Source organism: Manis pentadactyla, chromosome 5, assembly GCF_030020395.1.
Source record: "Manis pentadactyla isolate mManPen7 chromosome 5, mManPen7.hap1, whole genome shotgun sequence".
NCBI classification, from domain to species: Eukaryota; Metazoa; Chordata; class Mammalia; order Pholidota; family Manidae; genus Manis; species Manis pentadactyla.
This window is the reverse complement of record NC_080023.1, coordinates 41,059,316-41,083,139: the sequence shown is the minus strand read 5'-3', so window position 1 is coordinate 41,083,139 and position 23,824 is coordinate 41,059,316. Positions and strand designations below refer to the sequence as shown.

At 38.0% G+C, this 23,824-nt stretch overlaps 1 protein-coding gene across 7 annotated transcripts in view; it reads right to left on the bottom strand.

Annotated features, from left to right (window-relative positions):
- Window positions 1-23,824, bottom strand: part of OCIAD1 (OCIA domain containing 1) — a 35,473-nt gene that overhangs the window by 9,268 nt on the left and 2,381 nt on the right. For all 7 annotated transcript variants that reach the window (XM_036892512.2, XM_036892511.2, XM_057502210.1 and 4 more), the window contains exon 4: window positions 19,775-19,828. In XM_036892512.2, the coding sequence (XP_036748407.2) occupies window positions 19,775-19,828 (54 nt within the window). The remainder of the gene's footprint in view (window positions 1-19,774; window positions 19,829-23,824) is intronic.

Sequence of the window (23,824 nt, the reverse complement as noted above, 5' to 3'; positions counted from 1 at the left end):
TTATGCCAAGTTTATTCTAAAAGTATGTAAGAAAATGACAAACTATGGTAAAAAATGAAAAGAAACTATGCTAGTAATTATCTGCTAGTCATTATCTGGTCTCTTTTAATGTGAGACAGAAGTAGTTTAAAAGTTTAGCAATGAACATAAAAATATAGCTATTTCGGGAGAGGGGCGGAAGATGGCGGCGTGAGTAGAGCAGCGGAAATCTCCTCCCAAAACAACATATATCTATGAAAATATAACAAAGACAACCCTTCCTAGAATAAAGACCAGAGGACACAGGACAATATCCAGACCACATCCGCACCTGAGAGAACCCACCGCCTCGCGAAGGGGGTAAGATACAAGCCCCGGCCCCGCGGGAGCCGAGCGCCCCTCCCCCCAGCTCCCGGCGGGAGAAGAGCAGGCAGAGCGGGAGGGAGACGGAGCCCAGGACTGCCGAACACCCAGCCCCAGCCATCAGGGCCAGAGTGCAGGGCGCTCGATACTGGGAAAACAGGGCAGCAAGAACAGTGAGCGGGCACTGGAGGCTGGGCGACAGAGGGCATAAGAAAAGCGCGCAACCATTTTTTTTTTTGCTTTTTCGCTGTTTTGTTTTGGCGAGCGCTTTTTGGAAGTCTTAAAGGGATAGGGACCCCAATACTAGGGAAACAGGGCAGAAAAACCGGTGAGCAGAGGCCTGAGGCTGGCACCGCAGAATAAAGAAAAACGAACGACCACCCTTTTTTTTTTTTTTTTTTAATTAAAAAAATTTTTTTTTTTTTGGTGGGCGTTGTTTTGTTTTGGCGGGTGCTTTTTGGAAGTCTTAAAGGGGCAGGGCGGGTCACTTAATCCAGAGGTAGGGAATCCGGGATCTCTGGGCACTCTAACCCCTGGGCTGCAGGGAGCAGGGAGGCCCCTTACAGAGATAAATAGCCTCCCAGCCGCTCCTGCTCCAACGCGACTCCACCAGTTTGGAGTAGCTGCCCGAGCCAGGCCACGCCCACAGCAACAGCGGAGATTAACTCCATAGCAGCCCGGCAGGAAGCAGAAGCCCTGTCTGCGCACAGCTGCGCAGCACAAGCCACTAGAGGTCGCTGTTCTCCCAGGAGAGGAGGGCCACAAACCAACAAGAAGGGAAGTCCTTCCAGCCGTCACTCGTCCCAGTTCTGCAGACTATTCCTATCACCATGAAAAGGCAAAGCTACAGGCAGAGAAAGATCACAGAGACAACACCAGAGAAGGAGACAGACCTAAACAGTCTCCCTGAAAAAGAATTCAAAATAAAAATCATAAACATGCTGACAGAGATGCAGAGAAATACGCAAGAGAAATGGGATGAAGTCCAGAGGGAGATCACAGATGCCAGAAAGGAGATCGCAGAAATGAAACAAACTCTGGAAGGGTTTATAAGCAGAATGGATAGAATGCAAGAGGCCATTGATGGAATTGAAATCAGAGAACAGGAACGCATAGAAGCTGACATAGAGAGAGACAAAAGGATCTCCAGGAATGAAACAATATTAAGAGAACTGTGTGACCAATCCAAAAGGAACAATATCCGTATTATAGGGGTCCCAGAAGAAGAAGAGAGAGGCAAAGAGATGGAAAGTATCTTAGAAGAAATAATTGCTGAAAACTTCCCCAAACTGGGGGAGGAAGTAATCGAACAGACCACGGAAATACACAGAACCCCCAACAGAAAGGATCCAAGAAGGGCAACACCAAGACACATAATAATTAAAATGGCAAAGATCAAGGACAAGGAAAGAGTGTTAAAGGCAGCTAGAGAGAAAAAGGTCACCTATAAAGGGAAACCCATCAGGCTAACGTCAGATTTCTCAACAGAAACCCTACAGGCCAGAAGAGAATGGCATGATATATTTAATACAATGAAACAGAAGGGCCTTGAACCAAGGATACTGTATCCAGCACGACTATCATTCAAATATGACGGTGGGATTAAACGATTCCCAGACAAACAAAAGCTGAGGGAATTTGCTTTCCACAAACCACCTCTACAGAACATCTTACAGGGACTGCTCTAGATGGGAGCACTCCTAGAAAGAGCACAGCACAAAACACCCAACATATGAAGAATCGAGGAGGAGGAACAAGAAGGGAGAGAAGAAAAGAATCTCCAGATAGTGTATATAACAGCTCAATAAGCGAGCTAAGTTAGGCAGTAAGATACTAAAGAGGCTAACCTTGAACCTTTGGTAACCACGAATTTAAAGCCTGCAATGGCAATAAGTACATATCTTTCAATAGTCACCCTAAATGTTAATGGGTTGAATGCACCAATCAAAAGACACAGAGTAACAGAATGGATAAAAAAGCAAGACCCATCTATATGCTGCTTACAAGAAACTCACCTCAAACCCAAAGACATGTACAGACTAAAAGTCAAGGGATGGAAAAACATATTTCAAGCAAACAACAGTGAGAAGAAAGCAGGGGTTGCAGTACTAATATCAGACAAAATAGACTTCAAAACAAAGAAAGTAACAAGAGATAAAGAAGGACACTACATAATGATAAAGGGCTCAGTCAAACAAGAGGATATAACCATTCTAAATATATATGCACCCAACACAGGAGCACCAGCATATGTGAAACAAATACTAACAGAACTAAAGGGGGATATAGACTGCAATGCATTCATTCTAGGAGACTTCAACACACCACTCACCCCAAAGGATAGATCCACTGGGCAGAAAATAAGTAAGGACACGGAAGCACTGAACAACACAGTAGAGCAGATGGACCTAATAGACATCTACAGAACTCTACATCCAAAAGCAGCGGGATATACATTCTTCTCAAGTGCACATGGAACATTCTCCAGAATAGACCACATACTAGGCCACAAAAAGAGCCTCAGAAAATTCCAAAAGATTGAAATCCTACCAACCAACTTTTCAGACCACAAAGGCATAAAACTAGAAATAAACTGTACAAAGAAAGCAAAGAGGCTCAAAAACACATGGAGGCTTAACAACACGCTCCTAAATAATCAATGGATCAATGACCAAATCAAAATGGAGATCCAGCAATATATGGAAACAAATGACAACAACAACACTAAGCCCCAACTTCTGTGGGACACAGCAAAAGCAGTCTTAAGAGGAAAGTATATAGCAATCCAAGCATATTTAAAAAAGGAAGAGCAATCCCAAATGAATGGTCTAATGTCACAATTATCAAAATTGGAAAAAGAAGAACAAATGAGGCCTAAGGTCAGCAGAAGGAGGGACATAATAAAGATCAGAGAAGAAATAAATAAAATTGAGAAGAATAAAACAATAGCAAAAATCAATGAAACCAAGAGCTGGTTCTTCGAGAAAATAAACAAAATAGATAAGCCTCTAGCCAGACTTATTAAGAAGAAAAGAGAGTCAACACAAATCAACAGTATCAGAAACGAGAAAGGAAAAATCACGACGGACCCCACGGAAATGCAAAGAATTATTGGAGAATACTATGAAAACCTATATGCTAACAAGCTGGGAAACCTAGGAGAAATGGACAACTTCCTAGAAAAATATAACCTTCCAAGATTGACCCAGGAAGAAACAGAAAATCTAAACAGACCAATTACCAGCAACGAAATTGAAGCGGTAATCCAAAAACTACCAAAGAACAAAACCCCCGGGCCAGGTGGATTTACCTCGGAATTTTATCAGACATACAGGGAAGACATAATACCCATTCTCCTTAAAGTTTTCCAAAAAATAGAGGAGGAGGGGATACTCCCAAACTCATTCTATGAAGCTAACATCACCCTAATACCAAAACCAGGCAAAGACCCCACCAAAAAAGAAAACTACAGACCAATATCCCTGATGAACGTAGATGCAAAAATACTCAACAAAATATTAGAAAACCGAATTCAAAAATACATCAAAAGGATCATACACCATGACCAAGTGGGATTCATCCCAGGGATGCAAGGATGGTACAACATTCGAAAGTCCATCAACATCATCCACCACATCAACAAAAAGAAAGACAAAAACCACATGATCATCTCCATAGATGCTGAAAAAGCATTTGACAAAGTTCAACATCCATTCATGTTAAAAACTCTCAGCAAAATGGGAATAGAGGGCAAGTACCTCAACATAATAAAGGCCATCTATGATAAACCCACAGCCAACATTATATTGAACAGCGAGAAGCTGAAAGCATTTCCTCTGAGATCGGGAACCAGACAGGGATGCCCACTCTCTCCACTGTTATTTAACATACTACTGGAGGTCCTAGCCACGGCAATCAGACAAAATAAAGAAATACAAGGAATCCAGATTGGTAAAGAAGAAGTTAAACTGTCACTATTTGCAGATGACATGATACTGTACATAAAAAACCCTAAAGACTCCACCCCAAAACTACTAGAACTGATATCGGAATACAGCAAAGTTGCAGGATACAAAATCAACACACAGAAATCTGTGGCTTTCCTATATACTAACAATGAACCAACAGAAAGAGAAATCAGGAAAACAACTCCATTCACAATTGCATCAAAAAAAATAAAATACCTAGGAATAAACCTAACCAAAGAAGTGAAAGACTTATACTCTGAAAACTACAAGTCACTCTTAAGAGAAATTAAAGGGGACACTAACAGATGGAAACTCATCCCATGCTCGTGGCTAGGAAGAATTAATATCGTCAAAATGGCCATCCTGACCAAAGCAATATACAGATTTGATGCAATCCCTATGAAACTACCAGCAACATTCTTCAATGAACTGGAACAAATAATTCAAAAATTCATATGGAAACACCAAAGACCCCGAATAGCCAAAGCAATCCTGAGAAAGAATAATAAAGTAGGGGGGATCTCACTCCCCAACTTCAAGCTCTACTATAAAGCCATAGTAATCAAGACAATTTGGTACTGGCACAAGAGCAGAGCCACAGACCAATGGAACAGACTAGAGAATCCAGACATTAACCCAGACATATATGGTCAATTAATATTTGATAAAGGAGCCATGGACATACAATGGCGAAATGACAGTCTCTTCAACAGGTGGTGCTGGCAAAACTGGACAGCTACATGTAGGAGAATGAAACTGGACCATTGTCTAACCCCATATACAAAAGTAAACTCAAAATGGATCAAAGACCTGAATGTAAGCCATGAAACCATTAAACTCTTGGAAGAAAACATAGGCAAGAACCTCTTAGACATAAACATGAGTGACCTCTTCTTGAACATATCTCCCCGGGCAAGGAAAACAACAGCAAAAATGAGTAAGTGGGACTATATTAAGCTGAAAAGCTTCTGTACAGCAAAAGACACCATCAATAGAACAAAAAGGATCCCTACAGTATGGGAGAATATATTTGAAAATGACACATCCGATAAAGGCTTGACGTCCAGAATATATAAGGAGCTCACACGCCTCAACAAACAAAAAACAAATAACCCAATTAAAAAATGGGCAGAGGAACTGAACAGACAGTTCTCCAAAAAAGAAATACAGATGGCCAACAGACACATGAAAAGATGCTCCACATCGCTAATTATCAGAGAAATGCAAATTAAAACTACAATGAGGTATCACCTCACACCAGTAAGGATGGCTGCCATCCAAAAGACAAACAACAACAAATGTTGGCGAGGCTGTGGAGAAAGGGGAACCCTCCTACACTGCTGGTGGGAATGTAAGTTAGTTCAACCATTGTGGAAAGCAGTATGGAGGTTCATCAAAATGCTCAAAACAGACTTACCATTTGACCCAGGAATTCCACTCCTAGGAATTTACCCTAAGAACGCAGCAATCAAGTTTGAGAAAGACAGATGCACCCCTATGTTTATTGCAGCACTATTTACAATAGCCAAGAATTGGAAGCAACCTAAATGTCCATCAATAGATGAATGGATAAAGAAGATGTGGTACATATACACAATGGAATACTACTCAGCCATAAGAAAAGGGCAAATCCAATCATTTGCAGCAACATGGATGGAGCTGGAGGGTATTATGCTCAGTGAAACAAGCCAAGTGGAGAAAGAGAAATACCAAATGATTTCACTTATCTGTGGAATATAAGAACAAAGGAAAAACTGAAGGAACAAAACAGCAGCAGAATCACAGAACTCAAGAATGGACTAACAGGTACCAAAGGGAAAGGGACTGGGGAGGATGGGTGGGTAGGGAGGGATAAGGGGGGGAGAAGTAGGGGGGTATTAAGATTAACATGCATGGGGGGGTAGGAGAAAAGGGAGGGCTGTACAACACAGAGAAGGCAAGTAGTGATTCTACAACATTTTGCTATGCTGATGGACAGCGACTGTAAAGGGGTTTATAGGGGAGACCTGGTATAGGGGAGAGCCTAGTAAACATAATATTCGTCATGTAAGTGTAGATTAGTGATACCAAAAACAAAGCAAAAAAAAAAAAAAAAAAGGGCAGTTCCTGTATGGTAACCTCCAACGAGTTCTACACAAGGGTATAAAGGGCATATAAAAGTGTAGGCAAAGGGTCTGTTTGTGTTTATACAGAAGATCAAAGCCTAATTGGGCTACCCCGAAAATGAACTAAGATACGATATGAAAAAGAACTTCCAACATCTGCACTCTCTGGAAGACTCATGCCAGAAGATGATCATCAAAAAACCCCAACAAAGATCCACGCACTGCTACAGCTGTAGATGCACTCATCCCACCAGTTCCTGGACTTGCCATGGGAATGAGGAAGGAGATATCTAAGCTGGCCTGTGCATACAGTAAAACAACAAATTTGACTGGATCTATACTGTTGGAACTCAACCAAGAATTTGGAGAAGTGCAAATTGTAGCGCTCCAAACTCTTACAACTACAGACTATTTACTGTTAAAAGAACATATGGCATGTGAACAGTCCCCAGGAATGGGTTGTTTTAATTTGTCTGATTTCTCTCAGACTGTTCAAGTTCAGTTGGACAATATCCACCATATCATAGATAAGTTTTCACAAATGCCTAAGGTGCCTAACTGGCTTTCTTGGTTTCACTGGAGATGGCTGGTAATTACAGATATGCTTTGGTTATGTAACTATACTCCTATTATGTTAATGTGTGTGCGCAATTTAAGTAGTAGCTTAAAACCTATATATGCTGAAGTTACTCTACAAGAAGATTTGTCAAAGAAATAATCAATCTTCCCATGTTTTCTTCCGCCTGCTACTTCTATAGCTTTTCTTCTTCCTTCCTAATTACAACCCTTAAATAGAATTCGTGCCTCATATCAAATTTACCGAGTATCATAACTCCTCCAAGTGGTAAAGATACCTCAAGACAAATGCTGGGCATAGAAGCCACAGGGCATAAATATGTAAAGAAGTAAAAAGCTAACCTTTTCAAACAATAAGGCTTCCCTCTCACTTACCAATTTCACATTTCCCTGTATGGCCCCGGAAGATGACTGGTTAGCCAGAGACGGGTAAGATTCCTCAAGGGAGGAACAACCTAAGACAGGCACAGTCGCAGGGGGGCCATCAGGTGAGAAATTGGGGATCAACAGAGGTGAGGCTTAGAACCTCACCCCCCCTGTTCTGAGAGAAATCTTCTGCATATGTGGATGTTTTATTGCCCTGGTCTAGCTTGGATTAACACATAGTCTACAGGCACACACCTGATCATCTACATTTGCTCTCTTACAACACTAAACTATGTTTTCTACCTTTATCTTGTATCTACCTACCACTTCAGCATTTTATTAAAAATAATAATAATAAAGAGAGAAATGTGGTATCCACATATAAATCAAGTATAAAAACCAAATGAGTATTCATATTTGAACTGACTGTTTATAGTTCATAATGCATGAGCAAAACCGAAAGTTTCTGTGATGACTGCCCTTGTACTGTTCACTATGTAACTTATTCATTATGTAAGAATTTGTTCTCCATGTAAGAACTTGTTTGTTATGCCTCAGAAGATTGGAGACTGACGAAAATTAGGCTTGGGGTGGATTAATGATTGTGCATTGAGCACTGACTCCCCTATACAGAATTTTATTGTCGTTAACAACCATTTGATCAATAAATATGAGAGATGCCCTCACAAAAAAAAAAAAAAAAAAAAGGACAGACTTCCAATGGTAAAATAAATAAGTAACCAGGATGTAATGTATTGCATAAGGAATATAGTCAAGATATTGTAACAGCTTGGTAGGGTGATAGCTGGAACCTAGAATTATGTATATAAATGTTCTACCACTGTGTTGTACACTTGAAACTAATGTAATGGAATACTGTGCGTCAACTACCCTTCAATAAAAAATAATTATTTAAAAAAAAAAAAATATATATATATATATATATATATATATATATAGCTATTTCACAGCCGCTTTGGGCAACACAAAGATATAAGAAAAAACTAATATAGACTATTTTTAGTATTACCAGACATTAGCTCTTTTTATAACCCCAAAGAAGTTTAAAACTACTTAAAAGAGAGAACCAAGTAAATTAAGTATCAACAAAAATGAAGAAAATCCAATGACCCTACAATCTATCAGAATAGGTGAAGTCACTTGATATGAGGTCAATATACAAAAAATATATATTATTTCTATGCACCAGGAAAAAACAAAAACCAGGAAGTAATGAAGATGAACATTTTTTAAAAGACACAATTTATTAACAGTACCAAAAAATATCCAAGACCCAGGAAGTATAATGGAAAATATGAAAGTCGCTAATACATTGAAAACTACAAACCTTACTGAGAAATGAAAGCTAAATAAACAGAGAGATACACCATTGTCCATGAATTGAAAGAGTAAATACTGTAAAGGTGGCAATTCGCCATAAATTTACATATACATCCAATGTGATGCCAATTAAAACCAATGAAGTTTTCCCCCAAATTTTGAAGCCAATTCTAAAAATCACACAGAAACACAAAGAGCCAGAATAATCAAGGCACTTTTGAGAACAAAACTGGAGGACTATCAACAGATACGAAGACAGTCTGTTACACCTGAACAAAACCCGAAGAGAGTCCAGAAACAGAGCCACACATACAAAGCAACACTGCATTGTACTGAACAAAGAATAGTCCTTTCAAATTACACTGCTGGATCAACTACATATCCATCAGCGGGAAAAGTGTATCTCGATCCTACCTCATGCTATATTCAAAAACAATGAGATGATCCAAAAATTTAAGTATGAAATATAAAATAAAGTTTATAAAAGAAAGATGCCCTTGTAAGAGACAAAGATCTTACACAGGCCACAAAAAGCCCTCAGCATAAAGGAGAGATCTGATATATTGGATTCTACTACATAAGAACTAGTTAATCAGTGGGAAAAAATAACTGCAATACATACATCTGACAAGAGACTCTCTTCCAGAATATATAAAGACTTCTCACAAAACCAATAGAAAAAAAGACCATCCAGTGGAAAAATGGACAAAAGACTTGAACAGACACTTCACAAAAAGGATACATTCAAATGGGCTATTAAAAGGTCCTCAATTTCACTAGTCATCAGGGAAAAGCCAATTAAAACCACAATGCACTGTTCATTCACAATAGCTGAAATTCAAGACACAAAAATATCAAGTATTGGTAATGTGACAAAAATAGAGTTCTATTAATAAACTGGTAGTAGGAGTGTAAAGTGGTTCAGTTTGCAAAGTCTGACAGTACCTACTAAAGCTGAATAGATACATAATGTTTTGACCCAGCAAAATATCTACCAAGAGACACTATATTCTTGGCAGAATTATTTCCAGTAGTCAAAACTGGGAACTGCACAATAGCCAATGTATACAATGGGATGGATAAACTGTTGAGGTATACTCACACAACAGAAAGCTGTATGACAATGAGAACATATAATCTCATACATGGAAAAATGTGGATAATGTAGTGATGCACTGGTAAACCAGCTCTCCAAATAAAAAGCCCTGATTCTAATGTCAGTCAATTTCTGTTGAGTAAATACTTACAGCATGATAAATTTCAAGCTACCAATGGTTTAAAAACCAGCTTGCCAACACGTGGGCAACATTGTGCTTAATAGACTCCCCCCATTATCAAAGTCCCCACCACATACCTCATTAGTCACTGTCCATCAGCGTAGTAAGATGCTATAGAGTCACTACTTATCTTCTGTGTTATACTGCCTTCCCCGTGCCCCCACCTCCAACATTGTGTGTGCTAGTCGTAATGCCCTTTATTCCCCTTCTCCCTCCCTTCCCAACCACCCTCCGCAGTCCCTTTCCCTTTGGTAACTGTTAGTCCATTCTTGGGTTCTGTGAATCTGCTGTTTTGTTCCTTCAGTTTTGCTTTGTTCTTATACTCTACAAATGAGGGAAATCATTTGGTACTTGTCTTTCTCTGGCTTATTTCACTGAGTATAATACCCTCTAGCTCCATCCATGTTGTTGCAAATGGTAGATTTGTTTTCTTCTTAAGGCTGAATAATATTCCATTGTGTGTATGTACCACATCTTCTTTATCCATTCATCTACTGATGGACACTTAGGTTGCCTCCATGTCTTGGCTATTGTAAATAGTGCTGCAATAAACATAGGAGTCCATACGTCTTTTTGGAAACTGGGATCCTACAATCTTAGGGTAAATTCCTAGGAGTAGAATCCTAGGGTCAAATGGTAGTTCTATTTTTAGTTTTTTGAGGAACCTCCATACTGCTTGTCACAATGGTTGAACTAGTTTACATTCCCACTAGCAGGGTAGGAGAGTTCCCTTTCTCTGAATCCTCACCAGCATTTGCTGTTCCTAGTCTTTTCTATGTTGGCCATCCTAACTGGTGTGAAGTGATAACTCACTGTGGTTTTAATTTGCATTTCCCTGATAATTAGCGATGTGGAGCATCTCTTCATGTGCCTGCTGACCATCTGAACTTCTTCTTTGGAGAACTGCCCAGATACTCTGCCCATTTTTTAAAAGAGTTATTTGCTTTTTGGGTGTTGAGGCATGTGAGTCCTTTATGTATTTTGGATGTCAACCCCTTGTCAGATATATCATTTACAAATATATTCTCCCATACTGTAGGATGCCTTTTCATTCTACTGATGGTGTCTTTTGCTCTACAGAAGTTTTTTAGCATGATGTAGTCCCATTTGTTCATCTTGCTTGAGGAGATGCGTTCAGGAAAAAATTGCTCATCTTTATATTCAAGAGATTTTTGCCTATGTTGTCTTATAAGAGTTTTATCGTTTCATGACTTACATTCAGGTCTTTGATCCATTTGAGTTTACTTTTGTGTATGGGGTTAGACAATAATCCAGTTTCATTCTCTTGCATTTAGCTGTCCAGTTTTGCCAACACCAGTTGTTGAGGGGGCTGTCATTTCCCCATTGTATATCCACAGCACCTATACAGTATATCAATTAACCATATATACTTGGGTTTATACCTGGGCTGGCTCTCTAAACTGTTCCATTGGTCTGTGGGTCTGTTCTTGTGCCAGTACCAAATTGTCTTGATTACTGAGGTTTGTAGTAGAGCTTGAAGTCAGGAAGCATAAACCACCCCCCCACCTTTATTCTTCCTTCTCAGGATTGCTTTGACTATTCGGGGTCTTTTGTGGTTCCGTATGAATTTTAGAACTACTTGCTCTAGTTTGTTGAAGAATACTGTTGGTATTTTGCTATGGATTGCATTGAATCTGTAAATTGCTTTAGGCAGGATGGCCATTTTTGACAATATTAATTCTTCCTATCCATGAGCACGAGATGTGTTTCCATTTGTTGTTTATCTTCTTTAATTTCTCTCATGAGTGTGTTGTAGTTTTCAGAGTTCAGGTCTTTCACTTCCTTGGTTAGGTTTATTCCTAGGTATTTTATTCTTTTTGATGCAACTGTCAATGGAGTTGTTTTCCGATTTCTTTCTGCTAGTTCATCATTAGTGTATAGGAATGCAACAGATTTCTGTATTAATTTTGTATCCTGTAACTTTGCTGAATTCAGATATTAGATCTAGTAGTCTTGCAGTGGATTCTTCAGGGTTTTTTATGTACATCATCATGTCATCTGCAAACAGGGATGGCTGAACTTCTTCCTTGCCAATCTGGATGCCTTTTCTTTCTTTGTGTTGTCTGATTGCCATGGCTACGACCATATAAATGGCCTTTATTTTGTTAAGTGTTTTTATCATGAATGGGTGTTGAATTTTGTCGAATGCTTTATCAGCATCTATGGAGATGATTGTGTGGTTTTTGTCCTTTTGATTGATGTGGTGGATGACGTTGGATTTTTGAATGTTGTACCATCCTCCCATCCCTGGAATAAAACCTACTTGATCATGATGATCTTTTTGATGTATTTTTGAATTCAGTTTGCTAATATTTTGTTGAATATTTTTGCATCTATGTTCATCAGGAATATTGGTCTGTAATTTTCTTTTTTTTGTGGTGCATTTGCCTGGTTTTGGTATTAGAGTGATGCTGGCCTCATAGAATGAGTTTAGGAGTATTCCCTCCTCTTCTACTTTTTGGAGAACTTTGAAGAGAATGGGTATTAGGTCTTCACTAAATGTTTGATAAAATTCAGCAGTGAAACCATCAGGTCCAGGTGTTTTGTTCTTAGGTAGTTTTTTGATTTCCTATTCAATTTCCTTGCTGCTAACTGGTCTATTCAGATTTTCTGTTTCTTCCTGGTTCAGCCTTATAAGGTTGTATTTTTCTAGAAAGTTGTCCATTTATTTCTTCTAGGTTATCCAGTTTGTTAGCATATAATTTTTCATAGTATTCTCTCATAATTCTTTGTATTTCTGTGGTGTCCATAGTGATTTTCCCTTTCTCATTTCTGATTCTGTTTTTGTGTGTAGACTCTTTTTTTCTTGGTAAGTCTGGCTAGGGGTTTATCTATTTTGTTTACTTTCTCGAAGAACCACCTCCTGCTTTCACTGATTCTTTCTATTGTTTTATTCTTCTCAATTTTATTTATTTCTGCTCTGATCTTTATTATGTCCCTCCTTCTACTAACTTTGGATCTCACTTGTTCTTCTTTTTCTAGTTTCATTAATTGTGAGTTCAGCTTGCTAAGTTCTTGAAAATTTAATAATCAGCTCTCTGGAGCTGGTACAATTCAGTCCCAGCATACCACTGGATGAATCTCACAATGTTGAAAGAAGTTACAAAACAGAATTCTTGAGAATTGGCTTGAAGATGGTGGCATGAGAAGTGAAACAGAAACCTCCTTCCAAAACCACATATAATACAAAAATACAGCAAATACAACTAATCATGAAAGAGTGACCAGAAAGAAGACTGTGAAAAGAGAGACCTCACAGAAAAGGGTAAAGCAGCAAAGGCACAATCCAGCAGGACCCAGGCTCTCCCTCTACACCAGTTCACTGGTGGAAAAGAAACAGAGCTGGGAGGGAGAAGCCCAGGATGGCGGGATGCACAGCCATGGAGATCTACTTTGGGAGCACAAATCTACATTACATGGTGCTCTGGAGATTAGTTGGGTTGGAAAGCAAAGACAGGCAAAATACTCAGAGAGACTGAGATTCCAGCCACTTGTAGAGAACAGGGACTCACAACCGGCCACTCTAGGACAAAAGAAAGGCGGGCACTTTGTAAAACTTCCCAACAGTGAGAGGGCTGCTAAAGGCGCAAGTATTACACAGAGCTTATTGCTCAGGAGAAAGGACAAGTGGACAAAACATCCTGGCACACTCAGCCCAGCAGGTTGGAACTTTCAGTGGCTTGAGGCACTCCAACCCCCCTGGCTGGCAATGCAGCCCGGAGGTCCCCCACAGTGATACGCAGCCTGCGTCTCCTTCCTCCTGGCCAGCACCAGTTCGCTTGCCTGCTGTGAACAAGACAAGCAACGAGACAAGGATGACCACACTCCCCACTTTTATTCAACATAGCACTGGCGGTCCTAGCCATGGCAATCAGACAACACAACAAAATAAAAGGCATCCAGATTGGTAAGAAGTTAAACTGTCCCTGTTTGTAGATTACATGATATTGTATATATAAAAACCCCTAAAGAATCCACCCCAAAACTACTAGAATAACTGAATTCAGCAAAGTTGCAGGATACAAAATTAATACATGAAAATCTGTTGCATTCCTAGATACTAACGATGAACTAGCAGAAAGAGAAATCAGGAAAACAATTTCATTTACAATTGCATCAAAAAAAATAAAATACCTAGGAATAAACCTAACCAAGGAAGTGAAAGACCTATACCCTGAAAACTACAAGATACTCTTAAAGAGAAATTAAAGAGGACATGAACAAATGGAAACTCATCCCATGCTCTTGGGTAGGAAGAATTAATATTGTCAAAATGGCCATCCTGCCTAAAGCAGTCTACAGCTTCAATGCAATCCCTATCAAAATACCAACAGCATCCTTCAACAAACTATAACAAATAGTTCTAAAATTCATACAGAACCACAAAAGACCCCAAACAGCCAAAGCAATCCTCAGAAGAAAAAAATAAAAGCAGGGGGGATTATGCTCCCCGACTTCAAGCTATACTACAAAGGCACAGTAATCAAGCCTATTTCGTACTGGCACAAGAACAGACCCGTATGTCAATGGAACAGAATAGAGAGCCCAGACATAAATCCAAGTATATATGATCAATTAATATACAATAAAGGAGCCATGGCACACAATGGGGAAATGACAGCATCTTCAATTACTGGTGTTGGCAAAACTGGACAGCTACATGCAAGAGAATGAAACTGGATTACTGTCTAACTCTATACACAAAAGTACCCTCGAAATGGATCAAAGACCTGAATATAAGTCACAAAACCAGAAAACTCTTAGAAGACAACATAGGCAAAAATCTCCTGAATATAAACATGAGTAACTTTTTCCTGAACGCATCTCCTCAGGCAAGGGAAATAAAAGCAAAAATAAACAAATGGGACTACATCAAACTAAAAAACTTCTGGACAGCAAAGGACACCATCAGTAGAATGAAAAGGTATCCTACAGTACGGGAGAATATATTCATAAATGAGATATCTGACAAGGGGTTAACATCCAAAAAATGTAAAAGAACTCACATGCCTGGACACCCAAAAAGCAAATAACCAATTAAAAAATGGGCAGAGGATCTGAACAGACACTTCTCCAAAGAAGAAATTCAGATGGCCAACAGGCACATGAAAAGATGCTCCACATCGCTAATTATCAGGGAAATGCAAATTAAAACCACAATGAGGTATCACCTCACACCAGTTAGGATAGCCAACATCAAAATGCTGATGAGGATGAAGAGAAAGGGGAACCTTCCTATACTGCTGGTGGGAATGTAAATCAGTTCAACCATTGTGGAAAGCAATATGGAGGTTCCTCAAAATAACTAAAAATATAACTACCGTTTGACCCAGGAATTCCACTCCTAGGAATTTACCAATATACAAGATCCCAGATTCAAAAAGAAATATGCACCCCTATGTCTGTCACTGCACCATTTATAATAGCAAAGATATGGAAGCAACCTAATTGTCAATCAGTAGATGAATGGATAAAGATGATGTGTTATATATATACAATGGAATATTATTCAGCCATAAGAAGAAAACAAACCCTACCATTTGCAACAACATAGCTGGAGCAACAGGGTATTATCCTCAGTGAAATACGCCAGGCAGAGAAAGACAAGTACCAAATGATTTCCCTCATTTGTGGAGTATTACAATGAAGCAAAACAAAAGAACAAAACAGCAGCAGACTCACAGACTCTAAGAAGGAACTAGAGGTTACCAAAGGGGAGGGGTAGAGGAGGGTGGGCTGGGAGGGAGAAGGGGATCGAGGAGCATACTGATCGACACACATGGTGTGTGTGGGGGGTCACATGAGAAGACAGTGTAGCAAAGAGAAGACAAGTAGTGACTCTGTGGCATCTTGCTATGCTGATGGACAGTGACTGTGTGGACTTGATAATATGGGTGAATGTAGTAACCACAATGTTGTTCATGTGAAACCTTCATTAAGACAGTATATCAATGATACCTTTAAAAAAATTGTGTATCAATGATACTGTAATAAAAAAAACTTAAAAACGTATGATTTCATGTATACAAAGTATAAAAACAGAACTAATTTATGCAGTTAAGCTTTATACAACTGAGGTGATGAGAAAAAAGATGTGCCAACAGTACTAACATTCACAAACAGAAAACTGTTCCTTTATTCTGTCACTAAATAGTTACAGATCACTTACAAAATACAGGCATCATGTACTAGGAAATAGCAATGTACAGCAAACAAGACACTCTATTCAGAGTTTACAATCTTGAGAAGGAATGAACACAACAGAATAGCGATGGTTGCTGTTCTTCCAAATAGTCGGCTACCTATCACATGCACTATGTCATCTGTCAGCCACCAGACAGCCTGTTTTTTTAAGGAAGTAGCAAGATTCGAGGCAGACTTATTGAAGGCGAATTCAGTACTCCTGGCAACAGGTAAGTTGAATTAATTTTAGTGGCAATGCAGATGGAAGCAGACAGTTCACAGAGATATTTAAGAGCTGGACTTGAACGGACATTTACTGGACAAGGCAAATAAGGGATATAAGTGGAAAGTATGTCTCAGATTCCTGGATGAAGAGTGATGCCATTCAAACAAGGGAAAGATGGAAGAACTGGCTGGGGGGAAATGAATTCAATCTGGAATGAAATGAGTTCAATCTGAGAATCCTCCAAGGAGGGCAATTCATGTAGCAATGTGCAAAACATGGTCCTGGAGCAGTTATCTAGGCCAGACATAATTATGGGGATTTCGAGCAATAAATGGTCTATATACAGTTAATTACCCATCTTCAAAACCCACTTCTTCCAAGAAACTTTCCTTAATAAATATACACACACACACACACACACACACACTATATAGACCTAAAGTCAAACTATGAAGACCACCACAAATGGAAGAAAATCTACACTACTATATAAGCATCAAAAGATGATTTTTGTCTTTTAGCACTATATTCTAAAAACAGTGCATAGTACATATCAGACACTCAAAAAAACATGAAAAAGTGGAGGGACTGCCAGAGATAGAAGAAAAATCAGAAGAATGTGCAGTCATGGAAGCCAGGGGAGGGGCATGTTTCAAGGACTGGTTAAAGTTGAATAATGGTCAAGAACAAAAACCATCTACTGAATTTAAGCAACAAGGAGGTAGTGTTGGCAAGTTCTGCAAAGTTTTGGTAAATGTTAGAATAGATGCATATCTATGAAACAGGCTGCAATGGATTAAAAATAGTAAAAAGTAAAGTGCTCACTCATGAAGTCTGGCTTCAAATGTATGACAGCTAGGAGCAATTGGAAAGGGATATGAATGAAGATTTTTTTCAAGTTAGAACAGACCTGAGCATGTTTCAGTGTTGTGACAGAAAGGGAACAAGTAAAGAGGGAGTAGCTAAGACTATGTAGAATATGACACACTATGGATGAAAGCAGACATAATGTTAGTCATTCTGACTAAATGCAAAATGTTCTGGTGGATTCTGTTTTCCTTTTCTTAAGTTTCTCCTGATTTCTTTTTTGGAGACTGACTTTTCTTTATTAGAATACTCCACCAAAAAAAATAGGACCCCAGTACAATTTCAATAATAATAAATTAAGCCCTTAATTCTGGGAGGTAGTTATGAGTGATATCACATTCAATGTTTTATAAAGATGATGTGACATTCTGAACAGAAAATAAATGTCATCCCACAAATTAGGTTAAATCATTTTCAACAATTTATCCTTTCTAAAAAATGAATCACTAAATTCCACCACAAGAATCCAAGCAGTCATTATGGACAATTACGGTGGAAGATGTTGGAATGTTGCCGCTCATACATACGACTTTTGCAAAAAAATCATACAGGCATAAACTGCCATTGATGACAAACCAAATAATTAACCAGACAATGACTAAAAGTCTAGAATTTAGCTACAAGAATTTGGATCCTTGTATTTTGAGTAGGATTCACCCTAACTACATGAGAACAGTTCTAGCAGGATGTATCAGCAACTAGAAAAATTTGCCTGGTTTAATTTCCCTCTGGTTCAATTATATATGAAATTAGTTATGCATAGGAGCAAGGTGTAGCTTAGGAATGCTAGGAGGGAAAAAAAGATAGCTGTGATGAGATTTTCTTGTTGGTCTACATGAGTACATACAATCTGACCTCCCCAACTGGTACTTCTGTCTTACCCTCAAGACCTCCAGTCTCCTGCTCTAACTATGCCCAAAAGCTCTAAAAAGTTTACCTCACAAAATTACCATTTCTCCTGGTTCTTTCTACCTCAGCTATTCAGTAGTCTTCACTCCCTGCTGCATGACATTGCCTCTCTAACCACATCAGTCTCCTGACTGTCCCTCCCAATGGTCATGTTTATAATTCTGATCATCAGATCCCTCCTTCCTGATTATTCCTTCTCTTCTAATCTCAATGCTTCCCATCTTCAAAACCCACTTCTTCCAAGAAACTTTCCTTAATTATAGCAGCCCCACAGAAACCTTTCTTTCAAGACCTACAGCTCTTGGACTCTCTCTACACAATTTAGCAGCTGATTAAGTATTTAATTATATTCTCTATTTGCTTCAACATTGTGTTCACATTGTTTCCTCAGACGAACTACTAGCAACAATTAAATTTCTTTTGTTTAATCCCCCTCATGCCTAGCTCCAATCATTAGTTCAAGGCCAGGCTGGATTACCATAGACAAAACAAGTAGTATAATAATAAACACTGTAATTTCTGTTTATAACTTTCCTTAAGTTTTCCTTAAAAGTTACCAGTTTCATAGTTTTCCTTAAAAGTAATGTGATTAAGATTTTTTTGTTTCACACTGTAGAAACAATCTCAGTCTATAAAACAGCTTACTATTAAAGGACATGTAAGTGCATATTATCTTGACTTTCCATTTTTAAGATTCCTGTAATGGTAGCACATGAGGTTCTTTGGGAATTCTTTAAATAAACAAAAATAAATTTTACCTCCCAAAATCTTCATTTCCCTCAAAAACTACTTTTCTTAAGAGTTGTGTCAGTACTAATTCATATTAATGTGAAAAGGCTAAAATTTCCTGTCTTAGTCACATGTTAGGAGGTGCTATTTACCTAAAAGCATAGGTTTTTGGAATTATGTGGAGGCCCTCCTAAGATCATCACCACCCTTTTCTGGGACACCTCATTCCAAGGATGTAGTTCACATAATAAATGTAATAAGCATTTCATTTTAAGATACAGAGACTAATACATTTAATACTTATCTAAACTCAATTCTACATATGAATACACTATACTAATTTAGCCAATAGAATTTGGAATAAAATGTGTTCCCTTCACCCCATTATTTTAAGACAAAGCTGGTTTAAGGAGCTAGGAAGCTATTGATCTGTAAACCAGTGCTTAAGAATCACCTAGAACTTGTTAAATCAGATTCCTGGGCGCTATGTCAGAGATTCTGATTCAGGTCTGGGATGGGGCCCACGAGTTTGTGTTTCTAACCAAGCTCCTAGATGACAGTGATGTTGATGGCGCCCCCTAGACCAGGTTTATCTACCTCCGTGCAAACCTTAGGCAATTTTTTGGTTACTTTCTGGCTCTTGTAGACTGTTACTGTTTCTACAGTGCAGAACATCAAATTCTCAAATCAAGATAATGTGAGTCGATGGGTCCAGTAGAGACATAACTCTTCTGACACTGTAGAAACTTATCAGTGATGTTTCATACGATACATTGTCATACTTCATCTAAAAATCAGGAAAATAACATGTAAAAACATGATGTTATCCAAAATGCTAAGTAAATTAGAAGTTTAAATATTTACCTTTACTAATTAATCCTTGAGTAATCAACATACTCGTTGCAGCCAAAGGCACAGCTACAGAAGAAAAAAACTTGTCAACATTAACAAAAGGAAAAGATTTTGTCAGTTCATTAGGATAAAGTGTGTATCAGTTATACCACCTTCGAAGTACGTTGCACAATTATCATCTTTAAGAGATCTTTCCATTTTTAAAAGCTGTATTGTACATAGCCAGAGGAAATATAAAAGCAGCATTTTAAGAAAACATTACAAAATATTAAGTGATGTAACTGAGAAACTATTGAGAGTTAGGCTATAAAAGAGCATTCATTATTATCATCAATTAAGACAACATAGTAAATAGTGACCAAAAGTTAATTCCAGGTTAGAGGAGGAAAAATTAATGAAGGAGCAAGAAGCATATTACAAACAAGAGCCACTACAGAGTAACACGACTAAACTCCACACATCATGCTAAGTGCCTTATGTGCATGACCTCATTTGCTTTTTACCATATCTCTACAAGGTAGATATTTTTATTTATTTTTTATTACTGCCCCTATGAAGCTTAGAGATGTTAATTAATTTGCCCAAGGCAATATAGCTACTTCAGTGCCAGGTTCCAGATTCTAATGAAGACTATATGATACTAGATCTCAATCTTTTAAGTACTGTATTACAATGTATGAACCAAAACATGATATATTTGCCTGCAATCATATGGTGATGGGGACAAGAACTAAAAAGCATGTATTTTAAATACTGATGGTTTTTCTTATAAATCAATTCCTTAAAACTAAATGAAAATATTAGATCTGTACACATATGCTTATTAACCCATTGTGAAAAACCCAGTTCTCATTGTAATCTTAAAGGGGCACATAGCTAAAAACCACTGTTTTCTATACCAGCAATGTCCAGCAAACTTTTCTATGCTGGGAGTGGTCTATGTCTGTGCAGAAAAGATTAACACAACAGCCCTTAGCCAATCCTTAGAAAGGTCTGCTTGCAGGGTCCTTGGCTGATGTCTAGAAACGAACAGTTTCCTACACAAATATAAAACAGCCTGAATGAGTAGTGGCTCACTGTGCCTAAACTGCTTAAACAAATACAGTTTATGCTGAACACCTTGCTTTCCTTCTGGGAGTCTGCAATTTAGGTAACTGCTAGGCGAAGGGTACTTATAAGACCAGCCCCAGTAAAAAACCCCAGGCATTGAGTATCTACTGAGATTCTTGGTAGGTAACACCACAGTACGTATTATTACAACTAGCATCTGGAGAAATTTAGCGTGTCCTTTGTCCACTGGAGAGGACACTTGGAAGCTTGTGACTTATCTTCTCTAAACATCACCCCATCCTCCTTCCCCTTTGCTGATTTCATTTTCTAAGCCTTTTTGCTGTTATTTTTTATGTAAATAGCTGTTTGTGGCTGCCACACTGGACAGTGCAGTTCAAGACCAGGTTTTAGGAAATGTCTGTAAAGGACCAGATGGTAAATAGCTTACGTTTTGTGGGCCACACAGTCTCTGTCCCAACTATTTGACTGCCATGTTAAAAGCAAAAGCATTGAGACAATACAGAAACAAATGAACATAGCATTGTTCCAATAAAATTTTATTTACGGATGCAAAAATACGATTTCATGTGATTTTTAATGAAACAAAATATTCTTGATGTTTTTCATCATTCAAGAATGTTTAGCTCATAGCCATATAAAAACAGACTTGGCCCTTGCTTGGACTATAGTTCCAGATGTAGTCCTAGACTAAATTCTGGTCTAGACTACACATGGGCAATTTAAGAACTAAGGTAATTAGGACATCTGAATTATCAGAGAAATTTCATGATTAAAATCCTTAACTCTGGAATAGGGCATGAGCTTTACCACCAGACACAACTTGTAGAAACCCTTAAGTTTGGATCCTTGATCTACTTACTAACAGACTTTACCTTTGCTGGAAAAATGGTTTCTTTAATGTGGGCTGGTTAGAATAATTTCATGTATTATCATTTAAGGTTTTTCATAGGACAAGTCTCTTAATTATAGCATTAGTACAATATGCAGTCATTTTTTTCCTTCAGCTTGGTTCAAGGTTGCAAAATGAAGCACTGAAGAGTCATGTAACAAAAGGCAATGAGTTAGTTAGCCTTCTCTCGGTAACTGACAATGCTTTCTCCATTTCACTTTCTCCTTAGGCCAAGATGGTATAATGCAAAGAACAGTCTGATTAAGGAGATTCTAGTACTAGTTCTGCCATTCACCAGCATATCTTTGCACACATCTCTTAATTTCTTCTTAATGTATAAAGGGTACTGGATTAGAACTAGGGTCTCTTTCCAACTCATGTATTCTGTCACAGAATAAGAGAATGTTAAATTGAAAGGTACTTCAGAGATTATCTAGTCTTCATCCTAATCTGAGTAAACTGCTATCTAGAAAGAACAAGTCATCTGCTTAAAGCAACACAGACGGTTGGTCTGTGGTAGGGCTCAGATCAAAACCCAAGTCTCCTGACTCCAAGGTCAGTGGCCTTTTCCAGTGCACTTCATGACTCCTATTTCAGTCAATAACTCTGGTTCTTTAGGCACATCAATAATACTCCTGACCAAAAGCTATTCTACATTATGACCATGGTCCCAAACATATCCAATACAAGGACCCTTAAAATTCCTTAAACTCTTCTTCCCTTAAAATAGCAAAGTGCTACTCTTAAATTGTTTTCAATTAAATTTTATTTCATTAATCACAACAGCACTAATAACCATTTGATAGCTTAACACTTACATAACAATTATAACTGTTAATCCCCATAACAATCCCATGATAGGTTAATAATCCCCAATTTACAGATGAGGAAACTGAGGCACACAGACATTTTGGAATTTGCCCAAAATCTCAAAGCTAACAAGTGACAGGGCTAGGATTTGAATTTTACAGGGTCAGGCTCCAAAGTCTATTCTCTTCTCACTATAATGTCTCATTAAAAAAACAATACTATACATGTATATTATTCACAAAATCTATAAATGATGCATGAAACAAGTATTAATTCATACACCTTTTCAATAATTCCAGAGGTTGAGAACTACTGTAATATGTAATACACATTAAACTGACTCTTTTACGTAGATTCTTTCATTAACTGTATGTTTAGGCACAGATTTTATCAGTACATAGGGCCACAATTTTAAGCAACTGGAAATAAGATACCTTCAGTTATATTTTAAGATTAATACAAGGTGGGTTCAAGGAGGAATAAATAAAGTAACCTCAAAGAAACAGAATGACACTTAGATAGACAAGTCTAATTTTTAATTAGGATGACTGTAATTGACTACATTTAACAGACCTAAAAAATGTGTAAAAATTACCTTAGTAAGTATATGTATTTTTTGCATATTCCTACTTTCATCACAACCTTTTTTAAATCAATAGAACAAGATGATACTCTCCAGAGTTAACATGGATTTAACTATTCATTTACATAAATATATACGTCACATACTGCATAGAATGGTCCTTATTTCAAGATAACAAATAAATACAAAGTTTCCTATGCATGACTATTAGTCCTTTCCTTGTAATTATATATTGAAGTCTCTATCATCTGTGCTTACAGCACTATTAAGCATAAATAACACACCAACTGATGAAAATGGACACCCTGTTAAGTCACTGAAGTCACCCCATTTTCAAAATTCCATTCTGCTTTTTTGTTAGAATTACTTATCTGAAAGGAGCTCAGTGAGCATGTAAAGCACACCAGTTTTGTTCAAAAGCATCATGTTTTATGTTACTTTCAACATTCTTTGTATTTAAAAAATAAAAACTTCATGTATAAAACGTCCATAGTCAGAAATCAAGAGCTGGTAGTATAACAACATTTCACAATGATAGAATGGGAACTAGCCAATTTTTACGTGTAATGGTTAAAAGTAGAAGAGTCAAAATCATAAGCTTTTGTTTCAGACAGACCTGGCTTCAAGTCCAGACATAACAACCTACCAGCTGTACATACGAGGTAATTCATTTAACATCTCTAAACTTCAATTTATTCATCTGTAAAGT